The 24,002-nt window shown below is 43.9% G+C and overlaps 2 protein-coding genes across 2 annotated transcripts in view; one reads left to right on the forward strand and one right to left on the reverse strand.

The window, feature by feature from the left end:
• Positions 1 to 18,597, forward strand: part of sphkap (SPHK1 interactor, AKAP domain containing) — a 34,817-nt gene extending 16,220 nt beyond the window's left edge. The window contains exons 4-13 of the mRNA XM_019886004.1: positions 3,024 to 3,083; positions 3,337 to 3,477; positions 4,192 to 4,447; positions 5,492 to 7,970; positions 10,629 to 11,474; positions 14,444 to 14,605; positions 15,293 to 15,376; positions 16,221 to 16,270; positions 17,648 to 17,835; positions 17,901 to 18,597. Coding sequence (XP_019741563.1) covers positions 3,024 to 3,083; positions 3,337 to 3,477; positions 4,192 to 4,447; positions 5,492 to 7,970; positions 10,629 to 11,474; positions 14,444 to 14,605; positions 15,293 to 15,376; positions 16,221 to 16,270; positions 17,648 to 17,835; positions 17,901 to 18,047 — 4,413 coding nt within the window. The 3' untranslated portion in view covers positions 18,048 to 18,597. The remainder of the gene's footprint in view (positions 1 to 3,023; positions 3,084 to 3,336; positions 3,478 to 4,191; positions 4,448 to 5,491; positions 7,971 to 10,628; positions 11,475 to 14,443; positions 14,606 to 15,292; positions 15,377 to 16,220; positions 16,271 to 17,647; positions 17,836 to 17,900) is intronic.
• A 314-nt stretch (positions 18,598 to 18,911) lies between these two features.
• The window catches only part of daw1 (dynein assembly factor with WDR repeat domains 1), a 10,041-nt gene continuing 4,950 nt past the window's right edge, over positions 18,912 to 24,002 (reverse strand). The window contains exons 9-13 of the mRNA XM_019885827.1: positions 23,883 to 23,985; positions 22,935 to 23,049; positions 22,399 to 22,475; positions 20,179 to 20,341; positions 18,912 to 20,019 (exon numbers count right to left, since the gene is read on the reverse strand). Of these exons, the coding sequence (XP_019741386.1) occupies positions 19,985 to 20,019; positions 20,179 to 20,341; positions 22,399 to 22,475; positions 22,935 to 23,049; positions 23,883 to 23,985 (493 nt within the window). The 3' untranslated portion in view covers positions 18,912 to 19,984. The remainder of the gene's footprint in view (positions 20,020 to 20,178; positions 20,342 to 22,398; positions 22,476 to 22,934; positions 23,050 to 23,882; positions 23,986 to 24,002) is intronic.

Raw genomic sequence — 24,002 nt, forward strand, 5'->3', positions numbered from 1 at the left:
ACTGTTCCGCTTCAAAGAAACATGGATGAAGGTACATCACCAAAACTGTCAGGCACTCACCTTACTTTCACGACACCGCTCTTCTGCACGACATGCACTCTGGTCAGGCCAGTTTTACGTTATAAAGATTTTACTCGGGCTTGTGGAATATTTCTGTCCATGAAAACTGCATACACAAGAAACATGGTCACTTCTTAAGTCAGAGAATGTCCGACACCAAATGTTCTTGTTCTTGTCTGGTACGTCTGGTGTCAAACTGATAGAATCAGGGCGTTTCCCTCGACACCTCTTATCAACTGCCTCTGGCCCTCATTGTTTGATGAGGTCAAATATACCCCTCCTCTCCTCCTCCACAAAGTCAAACATGAATTATTTAAGCCTCGTTCTCTTCAAGTGAAGTGATGAGGTGATGACAGGCAGAATAAAGTGTTTATATTATGTAAATTATTTCCCTAAATATAACTGCTTTACATTTTTCATGGTATGACACTAACGGGCAGAAAGCCAGGTCTTTCATCATTAATTTAGAGAGCAAATATTACACATTGGCTGAGCAAGTGAGATGAGTTGAAAAAGGTGTGTAACATTTTACAGCACTGAACTCTGGCCCTCTCAGATCTAGTAGGAACACAAAGACAAAGGAGACACTTGATGCCCTTTTTTTTAGGGGGGGCGGAGGGTTGGTTTAGTTCTTAGAGAGAACATCCAACCCGACACTGTTTATGCCGGCATTGATTTGCTACGGCGAGAATGTCCAAAACATTTTGTCTTTCACCTTACAGTAAGTCTATTTTTTGCACTCACTCACCATCTGCTCTTTCCCTCCAAATAATGCTCCTTCTTGTGCCAGCAGAGGCTCCTGCTGCTTTTACCTACATTCTGCATTAATATAATAGCTTCGGGTATGTTGCTGGTTGCCTCACACCTCCTGTACACGTCTTTAGCAACAGACATGCACCAGTGCCGTGCAGTCTGACAGCGCTTTATTTTTACGTTAAATTCTTGAACATGTTCATTTCCTAAGGAGTGTTTTTTCCATGAGAAGGAAGAAATTAATTTGACATCAACTGTAAAGGAAAGAACACATTTTTCAATTATGTTGTTGTCGATGTAGGTCACAGGTATCAAACTCCTCGAGGGCCGCTATCCTGCATGTTATCTGATTCAAATGATCAGGATCATTCTCAGGCTTCTCCGCAGCTTGCTGATGAACTGATTATTAGAATCAAGTGTGTTGGAGGAGGGAAACATCTAAAACTGTGGTGTCAAACATACGGCCCGCGGGCCGGAACCGGCCCCCAAGGAGGTTCGATCAGGCCCGCAGGATAATTTAAAAGTGAAAAAAATGCATAAAAGACACGGAATGAATATTTTAATAAGGCGCAATTTGTGGAGTATCCGCTAGGGGGAGACATTGTTTTGATCAGAGGAAAAGACAACATTGTTTTGATCAGAGAAGAAGACAACAGCAGCCTCAGTCTGTCAATGAGACAGACCCAACACATCAGACGCTATCAAGGACATGTGAATATTTTATTCTTAACACATTTAATAGCACTCTCCTTAGTTTGTAAGGTGTAGGCAGGGATGAAATTTCGATTTTATATGCACATGTGTAAATGGTTTAAAAATTCTTTGCAGGATAGTGGCCCTCAAAGACCGGAGTTTGATAACCTGTGATCTAGGTTCAAGCTGGGGTGTGGGGAATGCTGGAAAAAAAAATGTTTCTTGCGATTGGCCGGCATCCCCTCCTGGTCGTAACCCGCCTCTCACCCAAAGCTTGCGGGGATTGGCTCGAGCACATTCGCGACCCTAATAAGGATAAGCGGTATCAAAAAATGATCGGATGGATGGAAAAACTGTTTCAGTTTTTGGAGTAAAAGGAGAACTTAAGAGAATTCCAAAAGGTGGGAAAACACAATTTTTGAAAGACATTTGTTTTTTCTGTCAGTGAAATGGCGAACAATTGATTTAAATTGGATATACCGGTATGTTGAAAAAAATAAGGCAATTTTATTTGAAGGCCATAGCACCCAGCCCTGCATGTTTATTCTTCATTTATAATTGATCTCTGTGAACATTTTTTTATAAGACCACATGACTCAAGTAACATATTTGGCTTTCTTGTTGAGTCAAGCACCGCTTAATAGAAGTGAAAAAACATTTTTGAAAAACATTTGAGCATCCCAGCTGTGAGGCAGGATATGTTGTGAAAAAGTTGAAAGCAGACTTTCAAACTGGCGACGTGGCAAGGTGTAATTATTCGGAACTATGTATCTATTTTGGTACGCCTGGAGGAGAGGAGGTGGTTGATGCAGGTGGTGCAGATGATGATTGAAGTAAATGAGAGCGAGCAGGATTCCACCTGTGCGTGTTTTGCATTGGAAAGACTCCATGACTCACTTCTCTGCAAGATGACTCGAATGGTTGCACTTAGATGTCAGACACATATAGAAATGTCGTGACTGCGACACAAAAATCATCGCACCCCCAACTGATTCATGTTGCGCAGCCGAGCTCAACTGGGAGCCCCCTCCCATCCAATTCCTCCTCCACTGGAGCTTCACTTCATCCATTTAGCCATGCAAGTACTTGACTATGCCACCTTAGATCAGTGGCTGTGTGCTGAAGAATGAAACTGCCAGCCTTGTGAACAGTCCCTGGCTCCCCATGCTGACATGAGGACTCCATCATAGACCATTAAGGCTGTAGCTAGAGACGAAGGTGGGTGAGATAGGAAATAAAAGATGAAGAACGGATGACAGAACGGGAGAGAAGGAAATGAAGGAAGGAACCACTGCCTCACAGCCCTTTTGTCAACCATGACAGCTTGTCTTTTGTTTTGTTTTTTTTAACTCAAGTGACATTGTGAAAAAAGTATAACCCTGAATTTTCTATACCAAAGAAAGAGCAGTGGTGCTAGGGGTTGCATTAACTGGTGGTCAAATGCTGAAATGTGCATGAGCAAACAATGCAAAAAAAATAAAAATGTTTCTTACCTTGTCTCCATGTGTCCTTTCCAGATGTGTTTTGTGAAATTGGACCCTCAGAAAACAGATTGTCGAGATGACGAAAGCATTAAGGTGAGCAAAAACCTCGTTGTTTTTTCTCCTATTCACCCCTTGGAAAAAAAAAACAAACAAACATATTAACACCACATGTTAGATCCAAATAACGTGTATCCATGGTTTCCATATAAGGTCATTATAATGGTCGATTTGTTTATATACGGTAATGTGAAGGTTTGATAACTGCTCCCGGTGGCCGTAGCGAGCAATCAGTGTTCAAGATGCGCTGGTAATGCTGAGAAGCCATTTTGCATGCTCTTCTCCACAGAAACTGGCACTAGTGTCTCCAGACCTGCCAAAGCTTGTTGAATTACTAACTGCTCACCGGCCCAAAGAAAATGAGATCCTCTTCTTCAATGGCCTTGAAGGATCCGACACTTGCCAAACACACCCAACAGCTCCTTCTCAGGTAAATCTGGGTGTTTTCGTGGCCTTCCAAGTGTTTGAGATTGAGATGAGAAAGAACCGAAGCGTGAAACACTCTGCATATTTCCATCGGGACATATAGTGTAGTGTCATGCCATGTGGTGTTGATCATGCCTTTTGGTTTTTAAAAATAGGTTCAAAGTTGTTTTTTTCCCAGACAAATGTTTTTTTTTTTCTAGTAAAGAGAAAAATCTCTGAACTTACTGACAGATTCAGCTGTCACTTCAGCCTTTGTCAGAGCTGTCACTGCTTCCTGGTGTGACATGTCTAAAGCACGGCTTTGATCAAGTCTGGGAGCCTTATTTTGAAGGTTCCTCGACCGGATCAGCAGGAAGCAGTGACAGGTCTGAAGAAGGTGAAGTGGCAGCTGACACTGTCAGCGAGATAAGAGATTTTTACCGGAAAGAAAAATAACCATTTGTGTGAATAAAAAAAAATGTAGAACTATATGATATATTAAGATAAGATAAGATAATATAAGAAAACCTTTAATAGTCTTACAATAGAGAAATTCCCAATTCAAAGCAGCAAAGTTATGAAAAGAAGTACAAGAATAAAATATCGGAGCTGCTGTAAAGGCAGCCATTCTCGCGCCGCCAGCTTGAAGTCAAAATAACAAAATAATATAACACATAAGACACAGACAGTTGTGTTTATTGTATTTTTTTATTTTATTTTTTATTCTGGTCCTCAACAGCAGCAGAGAAGAATGGGGGTGTGCCTTCTTCAGCGATCAGGACAAAAGCGCTTCATCCAACCAAGCAGCATTATCTTTGAGATCAACAGGTTCCTTGCAGGTTTCCAGTGGGGACAAGAAGGACAGCTTCATCAAGGGCAAATCAGACAACGGGTTGATGATGACACCAATCGTTCAGTTTCATCCATAGAGGAAGACTTCCTGACGGCTTCAGAACACATGGGAGATGACAGTGAAGATGACGGTTTTAGAAATGGTAAATTCTGACGGAATACGTCATTTCAAATATGTTCTCTGTTTTCATTCTTTTTAACACCATTACTGTGTTTTTGCCTTCCATCCATCCATTTTCTTTACCACTGGTCCACATCAAAGGTAACTGGAGCCAAAACTAGATAACTTTTGGTGAGAGGCAGGCTACAACCTGGACTGGTCTATTTGATGGCACACATAGACAGCCATTCATATTCAGACATATGAATGCGCATAATTCCACAGCCAAGATATGAACCCAGAACCACTGCGCTGTGAGACAGACGTGCTACCGAATATCCCTCTCTGCTTGTGTGGTTTTGTTTCGATCACATTGGCCACTTATTTAAATAAAATAACTTCCTTCTGAACAGGACAACTTATGATAGGTAAGACAGGGAAGAAATATTTAGATGAACCGTATTCTCCTATCGTGTCATTGGACATATTCCAAAATCAGGCCATTTTTCACTTGAAAACCCAGCTTCATATTTCGCTTGTGGAGGCTCTCAGTTGTACAGGAAAGTTCCATCGTAGAAAGGGTTCTGTCAGTCGTCATCTGTACCTGTGGGTAAAAACAAAAAACAAAAAACAAAAAAGGACGTTTCGCTTCTCTCACAGAAGCTTCGTCAGCGGTAGACAACCCTGAAGTCTCCGTGAAGACTCCGGGAAGTTGCTCTGCGCTAAAAGGCTGAGCGTGGCCTGTTTGAGGACTGGGTGGGGATGGTTAGCCAGCTTCATATTAAGAAGAACATTTCAGAATATCAAATTTCAAAAATTATATTGTACTTAAAATTTTAAAACTACATATTACACAATGTTTCTGTCTGTATGTGCTAGGTCTCGAAAATGAAATCTGTTGACAGTTACAATTTGTAAACTAATAGTTATAAACTGACCAGACTTTTTTACCGTTCTACACCACTGAGGACTCCCAACTAGAATAAGAGATATTGAACATACTGAAGTCCAACCTCACTTAATCTAATGTGATATTGGACATCTGCTGGCCTTTCACGATTCTACCACTCTTTCTTTCTCTCAACAGAGGCAGAGGTTGGCGAACAGACAGAGAGCTTGGTAGAGGTTGCGCAGAAAAACAATGCTGGTGTCACGGGTCAGAGGGGACAGCTGGCTCATCATCAGAAAAGGGAGGGTGCAGATTTGAAAACAGAAGCACATCAGCGGGTCAGCCGGCACACAAAGGAATCAGCTGGTTACTACGCCACCAATCTGGCAGAGTCAGTCCTGCAAGATGCCTTCATACGACTTTCTCAAGATGAAACCTCATTTATCTCTGAGGCTGCAGTCAGTGTGCCACATCCTCAATGTCACCCCATCACAGCACTCTCACCAAGAAAACAGCCTTCCCAACTGCAGACCTGCTCCTTTGAACTCCCCAAAATTGTCATAGTTCAAAGCCCAGACAGTGCAGATGGAAATGCAGAGTGGCCAGAGACTCAGGTGACAAATGTGTCCGTTCAGGATATTACCACCAAAGACATTGAGATGCCAGAAAAGAAAGCCCAGATTCCTCACCATAATGGAGGACTTCCATCTAAACCTGTAGAGGTGGCTTTGGCCTGTGCTGCCAATGTTATTGGCACCATAACATCCCCACAGCTAGCGAGACATCTCACCCAGGATTCTACTTCAGAAGAAGACACAGAAGCGGAGCTCGAGAAACCGGAGGAGAAAAGCGACTACTCCTTCTCCTCAGCCATCTGTAGTATGGCTCAGGTTGCTGGTGCTGTTGCAGCATTGGAGCTTACGGACGCATCAGGGGAGGGTGGCAATAATGATAGAGATTTAAGTGCAGTCTACACAACATCACAGGGTTTAATATCTGCTGCCCAAACATCTGCAGCCTTCACATTACATTGTAGTGTTGCAGAAGGTACCAGTGTTGACGCATTCCGTGCAAACATCGCTGAAGTCTTTCATAGGGAAGCAGCCGGGGTGCTGACAGATCCACATGGCTACCGGAGTGTAGCTGACCTCTTGGAGTCCACACATAACAAGATAGTTGATGGCATTACTTGCCCGAAAAAATCGTGTACTGAAGAAAGTGAGGTGAGTGAATTAATCAATGAGATGGCCGACAGTCTTTTTAAGCATGCTTTAGAAAAAGCCAAAAGGAAAAAAGAATTGGAGGGGACTGGGAAAGATGCACCACACCTCCAGGTTCTTTTGCAAGACAGTGTAAACAATTTGCTGTTTGAGATTCTTTGCCAGGCACAAAAAAAGATTAGTCACATTTCAAGAAGTGATAAAGGGACATTTGAGACACAGGACCTTGGTACTTGTTCCAAGCAGTGTGTTCCCACAAAGGGAAATAATGACTCATTAAGTCAGTTACAGGGTTTAGCAAGTTTCAGGCAATCCGCTAACACTGAAAAACACAGTGGAATGCGTCAAAGCACAGATAGTCTTACCATGGTTCCTGGAATTAGCACAAATGCGCTTGAAGAAAGCGATGTCAGTACATCTCTCTTTACGACTTACAGCAAAGAGCAACCACAGCACTCATGCTGTGCACAAAGTCAGTTGAAGTCTGCCCTACATACAAAAGACTGGTGTGGCCACCATGATACAACTGCTGTCAGAGTCCCTGTGAGTGACATCCCAGTTCATGGCACAGAGAGGCGGGGCCGATTTGCGACAGCAAATGACAGCAGACAGTCTTCTCTCACCCCACAGTCTTCACTCAACTCTTGCAGTTCACTTTTGTCTTGGAGAATGGACTCAGAGAGCAGGACACCCATTACCTGCTATGCTGATGATTTGGCTGCTACAGTGGTGTCTATGGCCACAGAACTAGCTGCTATATATCTTGAAAATTCAACCGGGAAGCAACCCTGGTTCTGTGCCCTCAAAGGGACATCAGCGGAGGGCCCAGAGGCTTTCTTTATCCCGGCTTGCCGAACAGTATTCAGAAGGAAAGAGAGTCAGAGCAACAATGTCACCTCCAAGAAACATCGAGCACCACGCCTCAGTGAGATTAAAAAGAAAACAGAGGAGCAGCCAGAGTTGATGGAGCGCCTGGTGAACCGCGTGGTTGATGAGTCGGTCAACCTTGATGAATCGCAGGACCCATTTGCCCTATTTGCCTCGGAAGTCACAGCCAGGATCATGAACTGCCCTGAGCTTAATGTGGTGGACACATCCAAAACAAGCCAGCCACGTAGCAGATTGCAGTGTGAGAGGTGGAGCCGTGGGAAGGCCTCGAGTTATGAAAGCATTCCAGAGGAAGACGGAGACCCCTCGGGTACACCAAATACCCTAGGCCCCGGTAGTCGTTTAGGCCAGAACCTGAGTCGCGGTAGCTCTATTTCCAAGCAGTCAAGTTGTGAGAGTATCACAGATGAATTTTCACGGTTCATGGTCAACCAGATGGAGACTGAGGGCAGAGGCTTTGACCTTCTTCTGGACTACTACGCAGGGAAAAATGCCAGCAGCATCCTGGCGGCAGCTGTGCACCAGCCTGCATCCAAGAAAAATGGTCACCTTAATGTCAGGACGACATCCTGCCTGTCCAAACAATCCAGCACTGAGACCAGACTTTTTTACCGTTCTACACCACTGAGGACTCCCAACTAGAATAAGAGATATTGAACATACTGAAGTCCAACCTCACTTAATCTAATGTGATATTGGACATCTGCTGGCCTTTCACGATTCTACCACTCTTTCTTTCTCTCAACAGAGGCAGAGGTTGGCGAACAGACAGAGAGCTTGGTAGAGGTTGCGCAGAAAAACAATGCTGGTGTCACGGGTCAGAGGGGACAGCTGGCTCATCATCAGAAAAGGGAGGGTGCAGATTTGAAAACAGAAGCACATCAGCGGGTCAGCCGGCACACAAAGGAATCAGCTGGTTACTACGCCACCAATCTGGCAGAGTCAGTCCTGCAAGATGCCTTCATACGACTTTCTCAAGATGAAACCTCATTTATCTCTGAGGCTGCAGTCAGTGTGCCACATCCTCAATGTCACCCCATCACAGCACTCTCACCAAGAAAACAGCCTTCCCAACTGCAGACCTGCTCCTTTGAACTCCCCAAAATTGTCATAGTTCAAAGCCCAGACAGTGCAGATGGAAATGCAGAGTGGCCAGAGACTCAGGTGACAAATGTGTCCGTTCAGGATATTACCACCAAAGACATTGAGATGCCAGAAAAGAAAGCCCAGATTCCTCACCATAATGGAGGACTTCCATCTAAACCTGTAGAGGTGGCTTTGGCCTGTGCTGCCAATGTTATTGGCACCATAACATCCCCACAGCTAGCGAGACATCTCACCCAGGATTCTACTTCAGAAGAAGACACAGAAGCGGAGCTCGAGAAACCGGAGGAGAAAAGCGACTACTCCTTCTCCTCAGCCATCTGTAGTATGGCTCAGGTTGCTGGTGCTGTTGCAGCATTGGAGCTTACGGACGCATCAGGGGAGGGTGGCAATAATGATAGAGATTTAAGTGCAGTCTACACAACATCACAGGGTTTAATATCTGCTGCCCAAACATCTGCAGCCTTCACATTACATTGTAGTGTTGCAGAAGGTACCAGTGTTGACGCATTCCGTGCAAACATCGCTGAAGTCTTTCATAGGGAAGCAGCCGGGGTGCTGACAGATCCACATGGCTACCGGAGTGTAGCTGACCTCTTGGAGTCCACACATAACAAGATAGTTGATGGCATTACTTGCCCGAAAAAATCGTGTACTGAAGAAAGTGAGGTGAGTGAATTAATCAATGAGATGGCCGACAGTCTTTTTAAGCATGCTTTAGAAAAAGCCAAAAGGAAAAAAGAATTGGAGGGGACTGGGAAAGATGCACCACACCTCCAGGTTCTTCTGCAAGACAGTGTAAACAATTTGCTGTTTGAGATTCTTTGCCAGGCACAAAAAAAGATTAGTCACATTTCAAGAAGTGATAAAGGGACATTTGAGACACAGGACCTTGGTACTTGTTCCAAGCAGTGTGTTCCCACAAAGGGAAATAATGACTCATTAAGTCAGTTACAGGGTTTAGCAAGTTTCAGGCAATCCGCTAACACTGAAAAACACAGTGGAATGCGTCAAAGCACAGATAGTCTTACCATGGTTCCTGGAATTAGCACAAATGCGCTTGAAGAAAGCGATGTCAATACATCTCTCTTTACGACTTACAGCAAAGAGCAACCACAGCACTCATGCTGTGCACAAAGTCAGTTGAAGTCTGCCCTACATACAAAAGACTGGTGTGGCCACCATGATACAACTGCTGTCAGAGTCCCTTTGAGTGACATCCCAGTTCATGGCACAGAGAGGCGGGGCCGATTTGCGACAGCAAATGACAGCAGACAGTCTTCTCTCACCCCACAGTCTTCACTCAACTCTTGCAGTTCACTTTTGTCTTGGAGAATGGACTCAGAGAGCAGGACACCCATTACCTGCTATGCTGATGATTTGGCTGCTACAGTGGTGTCTATGGCCACAGAACTAGCTGCTATATATCTTGAAAATTCAACCGGGAAGCAACCCTGGTTCTGTGCCCTCAAAGGGACATCAGCGGAGGGCCCAGAGGCTTTCTTTATCCCGGCTTGCCGAACAGTATTCAGAAGGAAAGAGAGTCAGAGCAACAATGTCACCTCCAAGAAACATCGAGCACCACGCCTCAGTGAGATTAAAAAGAAAACAGAGGAGCAGCCAGAGTTGATGGAGCGCCTGGTGAACCGCGTGGTTGATGAGTCGGTCAACCTTGATGAATCGCAGGACCCATTTGCCCTATTTGCCTCGGAAGTCACAGCCAGGATCATGAACTGCCCTGAGCTTAATGTGGTGGACACATCCAAAACAAGCCAGCCACGTAGCAGATTGCAGTGTGAGAGGTGGAGCCGTGGGAAGGCCTCGAGTTATGAAAGCATTCCAGAGGAAGACGGAGACCCCTCGGGTACACCAAATACCCTAGGCCCCGGTAGTCGTTTAGGCCAGAACCTGAGTCGCGGTAGCTCTATTTCCAAGCAGTCAAGTTGTGAGAGTATCACAGATGAATTTTCACGGTTCATGGTCAACCAGATGGAGACTGAGGGCAGAGGCTTTGACCTTCTTCTGGACTACTACGCAGGGAAAAATGCCAGCAGCATCCTGGCGGCAGCTGTGCAACAGGCTGCATCCAAGAAAAATGGTCACCTTAATGTCAGGACGACATCCTGCCTGTCCAAACAATCCAGCACTGAGAGCATCACAGAGGAGTTCTACAGGTTTATGCTCCGGGACATGGACAAGGAAAACAAAGAGCACGGCATTGCCAAGACTAAAGAGTGGAGCAATAGCTTGTTCCCGCCATCCCCCCGGAGTCCCTTTTGCATACGACAGTCATCAGTCCCAGACAGGCGTTCCTCAGATTCAAGACTGACCGTTAACTCACCCATTAAAGCCAATTCATTTGATGGGTTTGCCCAAAATGTTCATGGAGATACCCTGAATATCTACCCCCGCAACTCAGTGGCAGCAACAGGACTGTGCAAATCAGACTCATGTCTCTATCAAAGAGGCAAGACTGACCAGATCACTGACATGCTGATCCACGATACCTGGTCCAGTTCTATTGAGTCATTGATGCGGAAGAACAAGATCATTGTTGATCCAGAGGACAGTATCGACCTGGAGGCTGCAGCAGACCCTCAGCCACACATAGAGCAATTTGCTAACCGCCTGGCAGCTGATATTGTAGATATTGGCAAATCATCTGCTGGAGATCAGCGAGAGGTTCCTGGAAGCACAAATGGGCCACACTTACACATGCCTGTTGGTGAGAGAAGGAGGGGATTCAAACAATCCCATTTTAACTGTAGTTGGGGTAGATCAAGTCAAGAACAAACAGGGTTTATACCAGGGCCAGGTGACAGCAGTACACCCCGTTTAAGAGCCCCGAGGGATGTGCCAGTGATCCACATTGAGGGGGATACCCAAGAAAGGAGAGATGGACATCCAGAACGACCACCAGAGGTGCCAGGTACCAAGTGTACAGAGAGGATTAAAGCCAACGGTAAAAGGTACTGAGATTAAACCTTTAGTGTAAAAAATAAAACTGTATAAAAGAATAAGAAATTTACATGAAATGTGGTGCGAGTGGCCTGTTTGAGGGCGTCAATTTCGAAGATGCTTCTGTGCGACAAGCCCTGGAAGTAGGCCTGGTGAAATTTCTAAATTGGACTTTGAAAAATCCAGCTCGCACGCGAGCGAACCTAGTGAGGATATGCAGTGCAGAAAATGGATGAATGGATGGATTTTTGCAAAATTCAGGACACCCAGATCTCTAGCAAGGAGACTGACCTTTCAGCCGAGTGTAGTCGTATGTATATACAGTATGTGACGTAGGTACAACGAGGATGTGCATACATTGTGTGAAGGAAGGCGGGGTCCCCTAGGGCGATACACCCAGAAGTGTATATGTGTCTATGGGAATAGTTTTCCAGATCATGAGTATTAAATGAACTGTTCAGCGGTACGGTCAATGAAGCTAATCTCAGCAATGTATCAGTGCCGAAACCTTTAGTGTAAAAAAAACCTGACATTATAAAAGAAAAAGAAATTTACATGAAATGCGGTGCGAGTGGCCTGTTTGAGGGCGTCAATTCCAGATATGCATCTATGGCAAAATCCCTGGAGGTCGGCCTGGTGAAATTTCTAAATTGGATTTTGAAAACTCCAGCTCGCACGCGAGCGAACCTAGTGAGGATATGCAGTGCAGAAAATGGATGAATGGATGGACTTTGCAAAATTCGGGACACCCAGAGCTCTAGCGAGGAGACTGACCTTTCAGCCGAGTGTAGTCGTATGTATATATGTGACGTATGTACAAAAAGCATGTGCATGCATTGTGTGAAGGAAGGCAGGCCCCCCGAGGGCGATACACCCAGAAGTATATATGTGTCTATGGGAATAGTTTGCCAGATCATGAGTATTAAATGAACTCTTCAGCAGTAAGGTCAATGAAGCTAATCTCAGCAATGTATCAGTGCCTTTGTTGTTGGTTTGCTCCCCTCCTCCCTCTCACACCTTCTCGCATGGCAACAAATGAAGGGCAATAGCCAATTTCAGCCCAAGAGAGACTGTCTCCCCAGTTAGCTAGCGTAGCTCTGGGATGCAGCTGGTCCATGACATGGAGGATTTATTATTTACAACACCAACAGGCGCAATAACTGACCCAGATTCTTCCTTTGGCTACTACGTGATGTGGGATCCTGGTTAAAGTACATTTTAAACTAGTAGGGATTAGAAGCGGCTGTAGGCTAGTGTCTGCCACCTCCAAATCTGTACTTTCTGATTCAATTGTTACGTTTTCAACTGTAACTTAATGTGAGACTTTGTAAATTGCTTTGGGTATCGCATACTCTAGTTAACATGCTTTTCATTTAGCAATTTTACCCAATTGGATTTTATTTATTGGACAATGACTTGTTTTGTTTCGGAAAAGTGGCATGACTCGATTCCATTTGAAAGTCATTCTTAACTGTCAACGCAACTAACAAACCAGGCTTTAGAGTGCGAGTCTGAGCTCTAGTAATAAGGCAATGTAATTCCTTTCGTCTTTTGAAAGGCAAGGACAGCTATGGTTCGGGAAAAAAAAATCCTGTATTCCCAAATGGCTTCCCTAAGAGGTAATGGGGCATAGACAGATGTTTTAACTGCATTTTAATGTTTTGCAGTTAATGAAGGATATCACTGTACTTTGTGCATCTCAATATCAAATGAACCTGAAACGAGATGCTAATGAATATATTTAGGAGCAGAAAACAAAACTCTGTACTGTTCTGTGCTAAAATGTTGGGCCAACAATAGTTTTTTGGCACATTTTGACTGAGTGCACTGGTTTATAAACTGCATGGATGAATGGATGGACACATAAAGCACACTTTGCTTTCCCCTCTAGTGTACACACATAAGGCCGACAATGGCAATAATATGACGAGTTGATTGATGATTTCAAGAATAAATCAATAGTTGGCAAACTCCCCAGACCAGAGAGAAGGGGAGTTTGCTTTGAGATATTACGAGCATTTTTTTTTCTGTTCCCAACCCTATTATAATTTCAACTTGAACAAACTATTTTGCTGGACTTCTTATATCAAAATTTGTTATACATCAATTTGTTGTTTATGTTATGATGTGAAAACAATTACACAGTTAACGCCTCCTGTGAGAAACCACAAACATGAATTTATCACGCCTGACCTAAGTATGCTACATGAGAACGGAATTCTCCTGGGATAGGGAATACTGTAAAAAAAAAAAAAAAAAAACTGCATCAGTGGTTAAAACTGAGGGGGAAAAAGTCGGGCCTATTGTGCGAACTTTACATTAACTCGAACAGATGCAGAATACAATTACCAATTTCCACAAAAGCTTATAGAGCTATTACGTATAGGCCAAATGCCATATTTTAGTGAGGATACAGAAATTTGATTTCACAATCACCTTCGATGAACCAGGAACTAACTGGTCGCTATTATCAGTTGAGCTTGTCAAATGTTACCCCTAATTTATCTCTGAAACCCCACTTTGGTCATTACTGCATTGCTAAACACAACACTAACTAACAGTGGCTTTTGCGCTGTGTATAGAGAGGGCATTGGTTGAGATATTTTGACATTTTAATGGTATGCTAATCCTTAAACTAATATGATGAATAATGAATAAGGGTGGAGAGATGCTCCTGTTTGTTTTACAAGACATGCAATCTGTGTTCGTCTCTGTCCCTAAGGTACGGGTGGCAAAAAGACAATAAATGTTTATTTCTCTCCTGTATTCTTCAGGTTGACAGTCCTCAATCATTTGATTATGACTTCATTTGATCAGTTTGTTAAAAAAAAAAAAAAAACACTGAAAATATCCTTGGACACAAGGAGTTGGTTGATACGTTGAATATGCTGACGAATTAGCTACCTTATTGTGTACTGCACACCGAGAAGACCTCAGGACACTAAGGTACTTTAATCCGTGATCAATTTTGCTCTCCCAGCAGCGAAAGGGACAGGTCAGGTGTGGTTGTGGCGAAAGTAGTGAAGCGGGACAAGCGTTCAATGAGCGCCAGCAGTGAAGAGAGCATGGGAAGCTGGTCCCACATAAACACGGAGGATGAGCCCCCCGATGAGACCAGTAGTTTTATCCAGCTGAGTGAGGGGTCAGTAATTGCTGTTTCCCGATAAATGCGAATAAGGCTGCTGCTCCCACTGTCACCTCACTGTCATTGGCCCATCGCTGCTGACTCCTGTGCTCCCTTGTGCAAATCCTAAATTTACTCCCTTGCTTTATGCTGCTGCTGATTTCATGCCACCTTGCTAGGACAGCGAGCTCCACAAAGTGTACAAGGTGTGACCCACCTTCAACAATGTTCAGCTTTCGTGATTGGAGAACGTTTGACTTCTCAAACCAATCGCCTCTTTCCTGATGGCCAATCACTAATCGTTCTTGGCCTTGTGTGTTCCATGAGAAAAAGTTCTTGTGACGTTGACTTAATTGTGAAGCACGAGGTCATACCACACGCTGCTCTGTTCAACTTCTCCATCAGCAGTTTTAATTTAACACTTCATCCCCAAACCATGTGACGCGATGGCATGGTTACCAGCCCAGCTCGTCCATCAATTCAACTCCAACTATCTCCAAATCTCATTTTCAGACAGGCTTGCCATGATTCCACTACCACCAGCTCTCCAACCATCAGTGTTAGAATCTGCTGCAACTGCTGTATGCATGGAAATCTCCCCCTAACTGGCAGTATGACCAACTGCGTATTGTCCTCAGTGATTAGGCAGGATGCGTGAAAATAAGATAAATGTTGTCCTTTTGTTTCCTTAACAATGGTTTACAGGAATGCGACCAGCAGCGACTCAAGCGTCGGCATGGCCGATCTCGAGACCTTCTCTGATGTGCCATCTCATAGCACAGAAATAAGGTAAATGTCACTTTTCCAAGAAATCATAATATTGATCCATATAGAGGACGCATGGGATTATAAGGCGCACTGTCGGCTTTTGAGAAAATGGAATGCTTTCAGGTGCGCCTTATAGTGCAGAAAATACGGTAATACTGTACACTTACCTTTCTTGCAAAGGTTTGAATTTTTAGCCTGTTTATACAAGAAATGTGAGAAAATGTTAATGGTGAGGTTTACAGCCTTAAAACATTGTATAATACCGGTAATTGTAAAAAAAAAAAAATTGGCAGATTTCACCTACCACGGCTTTTTGGAACGTAACCCCTCCGAGGGAGGAACCACAGTATTCCTGTCATTGTTCATTAGTCCTTCAAGAAGTTCAAAATGAAAATTGTGCTTTGGAAAAGCAATGTCTGATACACTAGGCATAACTTGGCCCACTTGAAAGGCTCTTTTGATATTGCTTAATCACTTTTAGTCTTGGGCCAAATAAATCACCCTTTTGAGGGCTTTTCCATACTCAAATATTTGTACTGTACACCTATTCATTCTGGGATTTTTTTTTTGTTTGTTTTTAGGAGTTGTAAGTGTGACCATGTAACCCTTCTGCCTGTGACTCGCAGAAGTGTGTGGATACATACACGCCTGGCGCTCCACTAACACGAAATACAGTACTTGCATTGAGCTCTCCATTGCATCTGGGGCGCGCTTCCGAACTTTGGGTGCGCATGGATGTGGGAGAGCTAGTTCAGCGATGCATCTTTGGCTTTACAATTTCTCTAACTGCTGCTGATTGTAATTAACTGGAAGACTTCTTCAACTAAGATGACTTTGTTTAGGCTGGTTCATTTTGTGTTCACAGTGCAGGGTCAGGGAAAGGTGACCGCTCAGCAACCAAAGACTGCTATTTTGGTAAGTGTGAACCTGATGCTGTAAACATCTAATACTGTATACGCTTTGTTGCTAAAAACAGCAGTGACTGGAGGCTAGATTGCAGCTAGAATAAGATAAAACAAGGTCAGATAAGAATAAGTGTACCTTTATTCGGCAGGAACGAGCGGCGATACCTGTCCTTCTTGCAGCGCGGGTGTATCAGTCTCTGGCTGAAGGAGCTACCCAGTGCTGTCAGGGTGGCCTAGAGGGGGTGGGAGGGTCTGTCCATCATAGCTGTTAGCTTAGCTAGCATCCTCCTGTTGCCCGCCTCCTCCAGAGTGTCGAGGGTACAGCCCAGGACAGAACTGGCCCTCCTGACCAGGCTCTCTCTGTGCCGAGCTGAGATGCTGCCTGACCAGCAGACTATGCCATAATGAATGGCTGAGGCCACCACAGAGTCATAGAAGGTCTTAGGAATGACCCCTGAACTCCAAAAGACCTCAGTTTTCTGAGCAGAAAGAGCCAGCTGGCTATGCCCCTTCGTGATCAGACCATCCGTGTTGTTAGACCAGTCTAGTTTATTGTTGAGAAGAACACCCAGGTACTTGTAGGAGGTCACCCTCTCTATGTCCATACCCTGAATGTTCACTGGTTCAGGTAAATACTGTTTCCTGCAGATATCCACAACCAGCTCCTTAGTTTCCCTGGGGTTGATTACAGCCCAGGACAGAACTGGCCCTTCTGACCAGTCTCTCTCTGTGCCGAGCTGAGATGCTGCCTGACCAGCAGACTATGCCATAATGAATGGCTGAGGCCACCACAGAGTCATAGAAGGTCTTAGGAATGACCCCTGAACTCCAAAAGACCTCAGTTTTCTGAGCAGAAAGAGCCAGCTGGCTATGCCCCTTCGTGATCAGACCATCCGTGTTGTTAGACCAGTCTAGTTTATTGTTGAGAAGAACACCCAGGTACTTGTAGGAGGTCACCCTCTCTATGTCCATACCCTGAATGTTCACTGGTTCAGGTAAATACTGTTTCCTGCAGATATCCACAACCAGCTCCTTAGTTTCCCTGGGGTTGATCTGCAGGTACTAGTCCACAAAGTCCTCCGTCAGTCCCCTGTATTCCCGATCGTCTCCGTCCGTAATGAGGCAGACGATCGCGGAGTCATCAGAGAACTTCTGAAGGTGGCAGGTTGGAGTGACGTAGCTGAAGTCCGAAGTGTAGAGAGTGAACAGGATAGATCGTGTTTGCTTTCTGGGATTAAACCCTCCAATCCAATCCATTGACTGTGTATTGCCTTTACCTCATTTTGTAACTCTGAAACCTACGGTAAATATGATAAATAAATCATAGTGTGTATCGTGAGGGTCCTACGAGGGAGTTGTGATGACTAATTTATGACTGACATTTCAGAGAGCAGCTCAGCCAGGAAAGCAGGCGGGGGTGGCTGTCATGTTCGGGAGCTCCTTGTGATAAACTGCGACCTGGAAGCGGACTGCATGAACTCGGAAGTGACTTTGGCTCTGGAGTGGATTGCCGCTTCCGAGCTGGGCCTTCAAGCGCTCTACTTCAAGAAGTCCAAAGAAAAACGGGCTGCCAAGGTGCTTGTCCGCTCAAGAAAGCGTTTGTTAGCGTACATTTGACTTTGGTGCATCTGTTCTCTCAGTTTCAGAAGGTGGTCCATCTGATGTCCCAGAAGTCATGGAAGATCGCGGACTTGTTCGATGCTGTGGTTCGGTTCTGTAAACTTCATGAGGAGAGTGAGGACATGTCTCTGTCTAGCCTGTTTGACTGGCTCTTAGAGATCCTGTGAAGTGGATTTCTTTCAACAGCCTGCATAAAAGCTTGCATGCTCACTCCCTCACACTGACACTTGTCTTCTCACCAAGTGTGTTTGCGTCCAAAGCTGAGAGCACAAAGTGATCAGCCAACTTGACGAATGCTCTTTCCTTCACTGCTGTCACACTCTGTCCGTGGGGGTTTTGTTTTCTGTCTGTCACTTCTCACATACACCCCAAAGGAACACGGGTTGGACATTCCTATTTTGAGTGCACAAGCCATTAAGAGATTATCGTTAGTTAGCAGGTTTTAACTGCTCCGGTGTATATTGATAGACACGGTAATTAAGAGTATATTTATAGATTCTCACAACCAAAAAATGGGTTGGTTCATTTATTTATTGGTAAAAGTACTAATACATAGGATATCAGGTGCACTTTTCCTGCTTTTCACTACCTTCCTTGCTGGTTTGAAAGACATGGCTGTTTACATTAGCACACGCTACGCATTCCTTTAAATCAAAGTCAATGCCTATTTGTTTGTTTTTCATTCGGCAACAAAAATGTCCTCGTTGTGATCTTAAAGGCTTGCTACGCATTCCTTTAAATCAAAGTCAAAGCCTATTTGTTTGTTTTTCATTGCCAACAAAAATGTCCTCGTTGTGATCTTAAAGGCTTGTCTTGGGATCTAGTAAGCGTTATTTGAGAACAGATCTTAGATTGTTGTCTTGTATATAGTGACCATTTGGACCTGCAGCAACCTCGGATGAGTGGACTCTTTAGCATTGATGGTCAGGACGAGCACGTAAGGTTCGTAATGTTGAATTTGTAAGTGAACTGTGTGTGTTTATTTCGCTATTGTGGTACTCTTGTGTTAACAGAAGCACACAATTCAGCTGTAAAGTGTCACAAGTGAATATTTATTTCTTGACATTAATAAAGATTCCTGTGATGTGAAGTAAATCGATGACCTGTAACACCGCCTTCTCTATTGATCTGGTCGGCTACGCGGCAAAAGACTCATCCAAGACAAAATTAAATGACAATGCAATCATTTCCAGTTTTACGGTCTTCATTCATGTTTTTCCCACTTATCCATCATCAGAATTTTGCCGCAGTGGAAACACAACAAACAAATAATACTTGTGAAGGTAGAATTTTCGATGCTCACTGAGTCTCACTGTCTTTAAATTCCAGGTCTTATTAGGCACGATGAGGGCTTGATCTCCGAGTTTTTTGTGTGGGCATTTGTGTGCAGAAATATTTGGTTGAACTCCAAACTGCAAGACTTTAAGCTCATTTGACCTTTGAGTTAGCACGTGGAAGCTGAGATTGTCAGTGGGAAATGCTAACTCACTTTACATACTGTAACAGCAAAGCAGACAAAATTACATATATATCTGCTCAAATATACCCAGATTCTAATGAGCACATTCCAATGGTAAGACTTTTAATGTGCATTCCAAAACGGAGAGATACCAAATGTAGCAGCAATCGGTAACACTGCAAATTTGAGGCAGCGATTGTCCTCTCAGACGACACAAAACAAACTTCAAATCATCTTTATGGTCTCCCTGAGCGCACACATAAGTCTCATATCGGTGCGCCGCCTGTAAAAGCTAAATCTTGGAGGAAACTAGCTTAGGCTCCCTTAGCATGGTAGGGAGGAAACAACAAGATGACCTTGAGCTCAAGAGGAATGGGGGGGGGAATCCATCCCTCTTTGCCTGATGCTAATACAAATGTCAAAAGAACAAGCCGAGGATTGACATCAAGAATTGCATCCGGATGATCCCAAGACTGAAGATGAGTGGCAACCACTTGCATTAACATTTCAATGTCACGCAGACACTGTCAACATTGCATGTCATTGAGCTGCTCATCCTCAAATGAAGCTGTCTACACGGCACCGTGCATGCGCAATTGGGAGCGGGAGTGACATGACGACGTCTACTGGCTTCCCAAGGAAGGGTCAGCACCAGATTCGGCACGTGTTATCCTTGCTGCCTGCAGTCGAACACAAACACGAGCAGGTGGCTGCACAGCTGGAACATTTGCAATTAACAATTGGTGACAGGCTAGCAAGGACCGCTTGATTTCTCGCTCAAGGCAACATCGGCCTTGTGCATGCTTGCCAAATGTAGGACATTTGTGGGGGCGCTGTACCTGTGATAATGGTATCACCTTCGTAGTTGAAGGCGCAGGAGAAGATCTCATCCGTGTGGCCCTCGAGGACCTGAAGGCAGACTCCGGACTGGACATCCCACAAGCGCGCTGTCTTGTCTGAGCTGGCAGTCAGAACCCTGCTGCCCTGAGGACTGAAGCAGATCTAACGAGACGGGTCTATACTGTAGTCATTCAGTCACTCAGTGGTTACTGAATAAAATATTCAAGCCCAAGTAGTTAAAATGACAAAAGGAGTTGAACAGTAATGAATACTTTCATTAGCCCATGGGAGGAGTTTTACTTTAAATCGTGTGTCAAACTCAAGGCCCGGGGGCCAAATCCAGCCCGCCGGGTCATTTGATGTGGCCCGCGAAAGCAAATCACGTGTTGCTAAATCTGTACCGAAATGTCAAATTGTCATGTGTAATAAATAACGTTGACATTTTGCAATCATTTTGTTACCCTGCTTACCGTCACTTGAACAATAACTGAACAAACTTTTTTCATCGACTTGACTTATTTCAAAACGAGTAATCTATTAATTTGTTGTGTATAAGTAATAATTTTGCGGTTTCACTGCCATAACGGCCCTCTGAGGGAAGATGTAACTCCAAATTGGCCCGCGACTAAAAGCATTTTGAAAATCACGCTCGAAGACATTTGTGTTCGAACACGGGCGAATTGTTCTCTGAATGACTTTCTTCTTACACAGAGGGGACAAGACGGAAGAGGTGATTAAATAGCGCTACTGCATGAAAATAAAGTGTGGTTTTATGAGGGACAAACAGAGCGCCGAGAAGCAAACCCACACAGGAAATGGAAACTGTCAAGAATGCGCCTAAGAAGGCCAGAGGGAGAAGACGGGAATGAATGCAAAAAAAAAAAAAAAAGCAGTAATATAGACCCAAAAAACACTTGGTTGACATCAATTTTCATAAAGGAGAAAAAAAATCAATAAAAGGGCAGGTGCACAGACAGACAAAGGGGACGATGTCAAATAAATACGAGGAAAATGTCACAGTTAAAAAGCATGGGGGGGGGGGTGGGTTAGGAAAGGTGTCCTGTTACAGAGAGATAAGAGTCATAATCCTCTGGATTGATCCCCCAGCAGTCTATTTATAGCTGACGGATAAACAGAGGGACCTTCTTGTGTCCACAACACATCCACGATTGTACACAAGACCACTTTTGTGCGGTCATTCATGTGCAACACTACAAAGGCATTTGACCTTTCCTTTACGCTTGATTATGTGACGGGAGAGAGACAAAGCGAAGAGTGTGACCTCAAGTCTTTCCTGCAGAAGCAGCACAACGGACTATTGAAAAAAAAAAAAAAACTCTTGAATTATACCGACTTGCTGAACAACTCGACTGCACACATGAGCATCCAGCGGCCTGAAACCAGCCCTCTTGTCATCCCATTTCAATATCAGCGCGTTTACAAATAAAGGTATTTTTTTCGAGCACAGTCCAGGAGAGCTGCAGCCAAAGATTCAGTACAAACGTCACACAATTGCAAGAGCTTTAATCCTGGTCAGAATTACTCTTAGCGTCCCAAACAGAAGCGGTGAATAATGAAATATTTATTGTGTGATTGTCCATATTTTATGAGGCCTTATGTAATATTTCTAGTTCGAGCCAGCCGTGCATTATTCATTTTGTCAATATCATCTCCCCTACCCCCAAAAGTCTGTCGTTTGTTCTAAATTGGAAAAAGAGAAACTCAAAGAAAGCAAACAGCTCCTGTGCAGGTATGGGTAAGATCAAATATACCGTCATTATCACTGCCTGTCATGCGAGGCGCAGTGGAGTTAGTGTGACATATGAAGACTCCCTTGATCTCACACTACTTCAGTGATTCCCAAACTTTGTGCCGCGGCACACTAATGTGAGAGATCAAGTGCGCGCCATGGGAAATTAACTCGTTTCACTCAATTTCATTTCACCTTTTTCCATTCTTCCCACAGAACAATCGATTTGTGTTCAAGAAAACAGGCCAAAGTTTCTCCACAGCGTTTAGTTTTGATTGAGCGCCTCTTTGTGGCAACTATTGTAATTTCAGCCCAAAAAGTGAAGTCTGATGAAAGCTCTTATGAAAGGAAACGTTTTTTTTTTTTTTTTTTTTTTAAGCAAAACCAACTATAAGCATAAAGACCAGAAAGAAGAAAAAAAAAATCTCCTGACTCCCTGTCAACAGTGATGTGCATGCACGACTCTCACCTTTGAGATCTCTCCCTCATGGCCTTCGAGTGTTGTCAGACACTGGTGTGTGCTTGCACTGAACACTCTGGCTGTCCCTAAAAATAAATAAATAATACATTAAAAAAGCAAACGAACAAACAAAAAAAAACAAGGATCAACTGCCACCAGTGTGCATGCAATGCCACTGGTGAGTAAACAACAAAAAAAAAAAGTTCTTGTTTTCCAGTCCCCAATTCTTTATTTTTATTTTGAGTCCTTGCACACTCTCTTGAAACAACACTTTAGGCTTCAGCTTTACAAATGGCCCATGTGCAGGCATTGTGTTGTGAAACTGATGTAACCACCTCGACGCGTATGTCATAATAAAGCTAATTACATCACCAAGTGACACCACCATTTTTTTCCCAAATCTTAGATGGAACACGGCATTAAAATGAACAAGGAATTGAAGAAAATCAGGTGGTCAAATATTTTTTTTTTCTCCACGACTGTAAATGCATCTCATTGATGTTTGCTAAAACAATGCAGTGTAACACAACACAGTAATGTCTCACCGTCAGCAGAGGCTGTCGCAATGAGTTGACCCCGTAAATCAAAACACACATCCAGCACCTCCTCTTTGTGTCCAACGAGCGTGGCAACACAATTGCCATTGCTTGCATCCCAAACCTGAAAAAAAAGAGAATTGCAGTGCAAATATATATTCACTATAAACAGTGTTAAACAGTCAGATGAAGACATAAGTAGAGCTCGAATGGTAAGGTGCCTCCATTGCATTACCGGTACTGTAAATTCTCGAGTATAATGCACATTGCACACTTGTGTATTATACGCATCCCCCAAAATTACCTTCCAAAGGCCAATTTTCCTTAGTACTCGGGTATTATGCACTCCCCCGATTTGGTGGTATCCATGCTCACAAATATTAATATTATCGGCATCGTAATTTGATAGATTGGAACTTATATTTTTTGCGTAAAGGGAAGTTCTCGGAACTTCCTAACAGTTTTGGCGGTCAACAGTCAAGTTTTCGTCAGAGTTACCACCACTTCCTGGAGTGAGACAAAGCCCGGTCTACACCGAAGAAGAGTAGAATGTCCTGGATATGCACCAATATTTACCAAGTGGCAAGAGCTTTGTGAAATGGTGAAAAAGACTTGATTTGGAAAATACTTCTTGCCATCTGGGAACCCAGGTAGATATGTTCATTCTTATTTAAAGCCACTTTGAGGGCATCGTGATTCTAGGTGAGCAGCGAAAATTCTGTTATTAGACATAACATATCAGATTGATGGTGCATGCGTCCGGTCCAGCGCAGTTGTTTGGGACAGTCTCCGTGGGTCAGAAAAACAACATTCTGTGATTCTCAGATTTGCTATTCACTGAATTTTGAGTCACAAACTGCGATGCGAAACCGCATATTTTCAGCCTTGTTGCCCGATCCCTTTTTGTTGGTACTTTTTTTACACAGTCAGTAAATAACAGAATATCCGTTTCCTCACCTTGCCGGTTTTATCCATGGAGCCTGTGACTATAAGTGAGCAATCCCAGTTAAACTGCACATTGCTGATCTCAGCCTGGTGGCCCATCAACGTGTAGACACGCCTTAGATTACAAGAGGA

Source organism: Hippocampus comes, unplaced genomic scaffold (assembly GCF_001891065.2).
Source record: "Hippocampus comes isolate QL1 unplaced genomic scaffold, H_comes_QL1_v1.1 scaffold29, whole genome shotgun sequence".
In the NCBI taxonomy this organism is placed as follows: domain Eukaryota; kingdom Metazoa; phylum Chordata; class Actinopteri; order Syngnathiformes; family Syngnathidae; genus Hippocampus; species Hippocampus comes.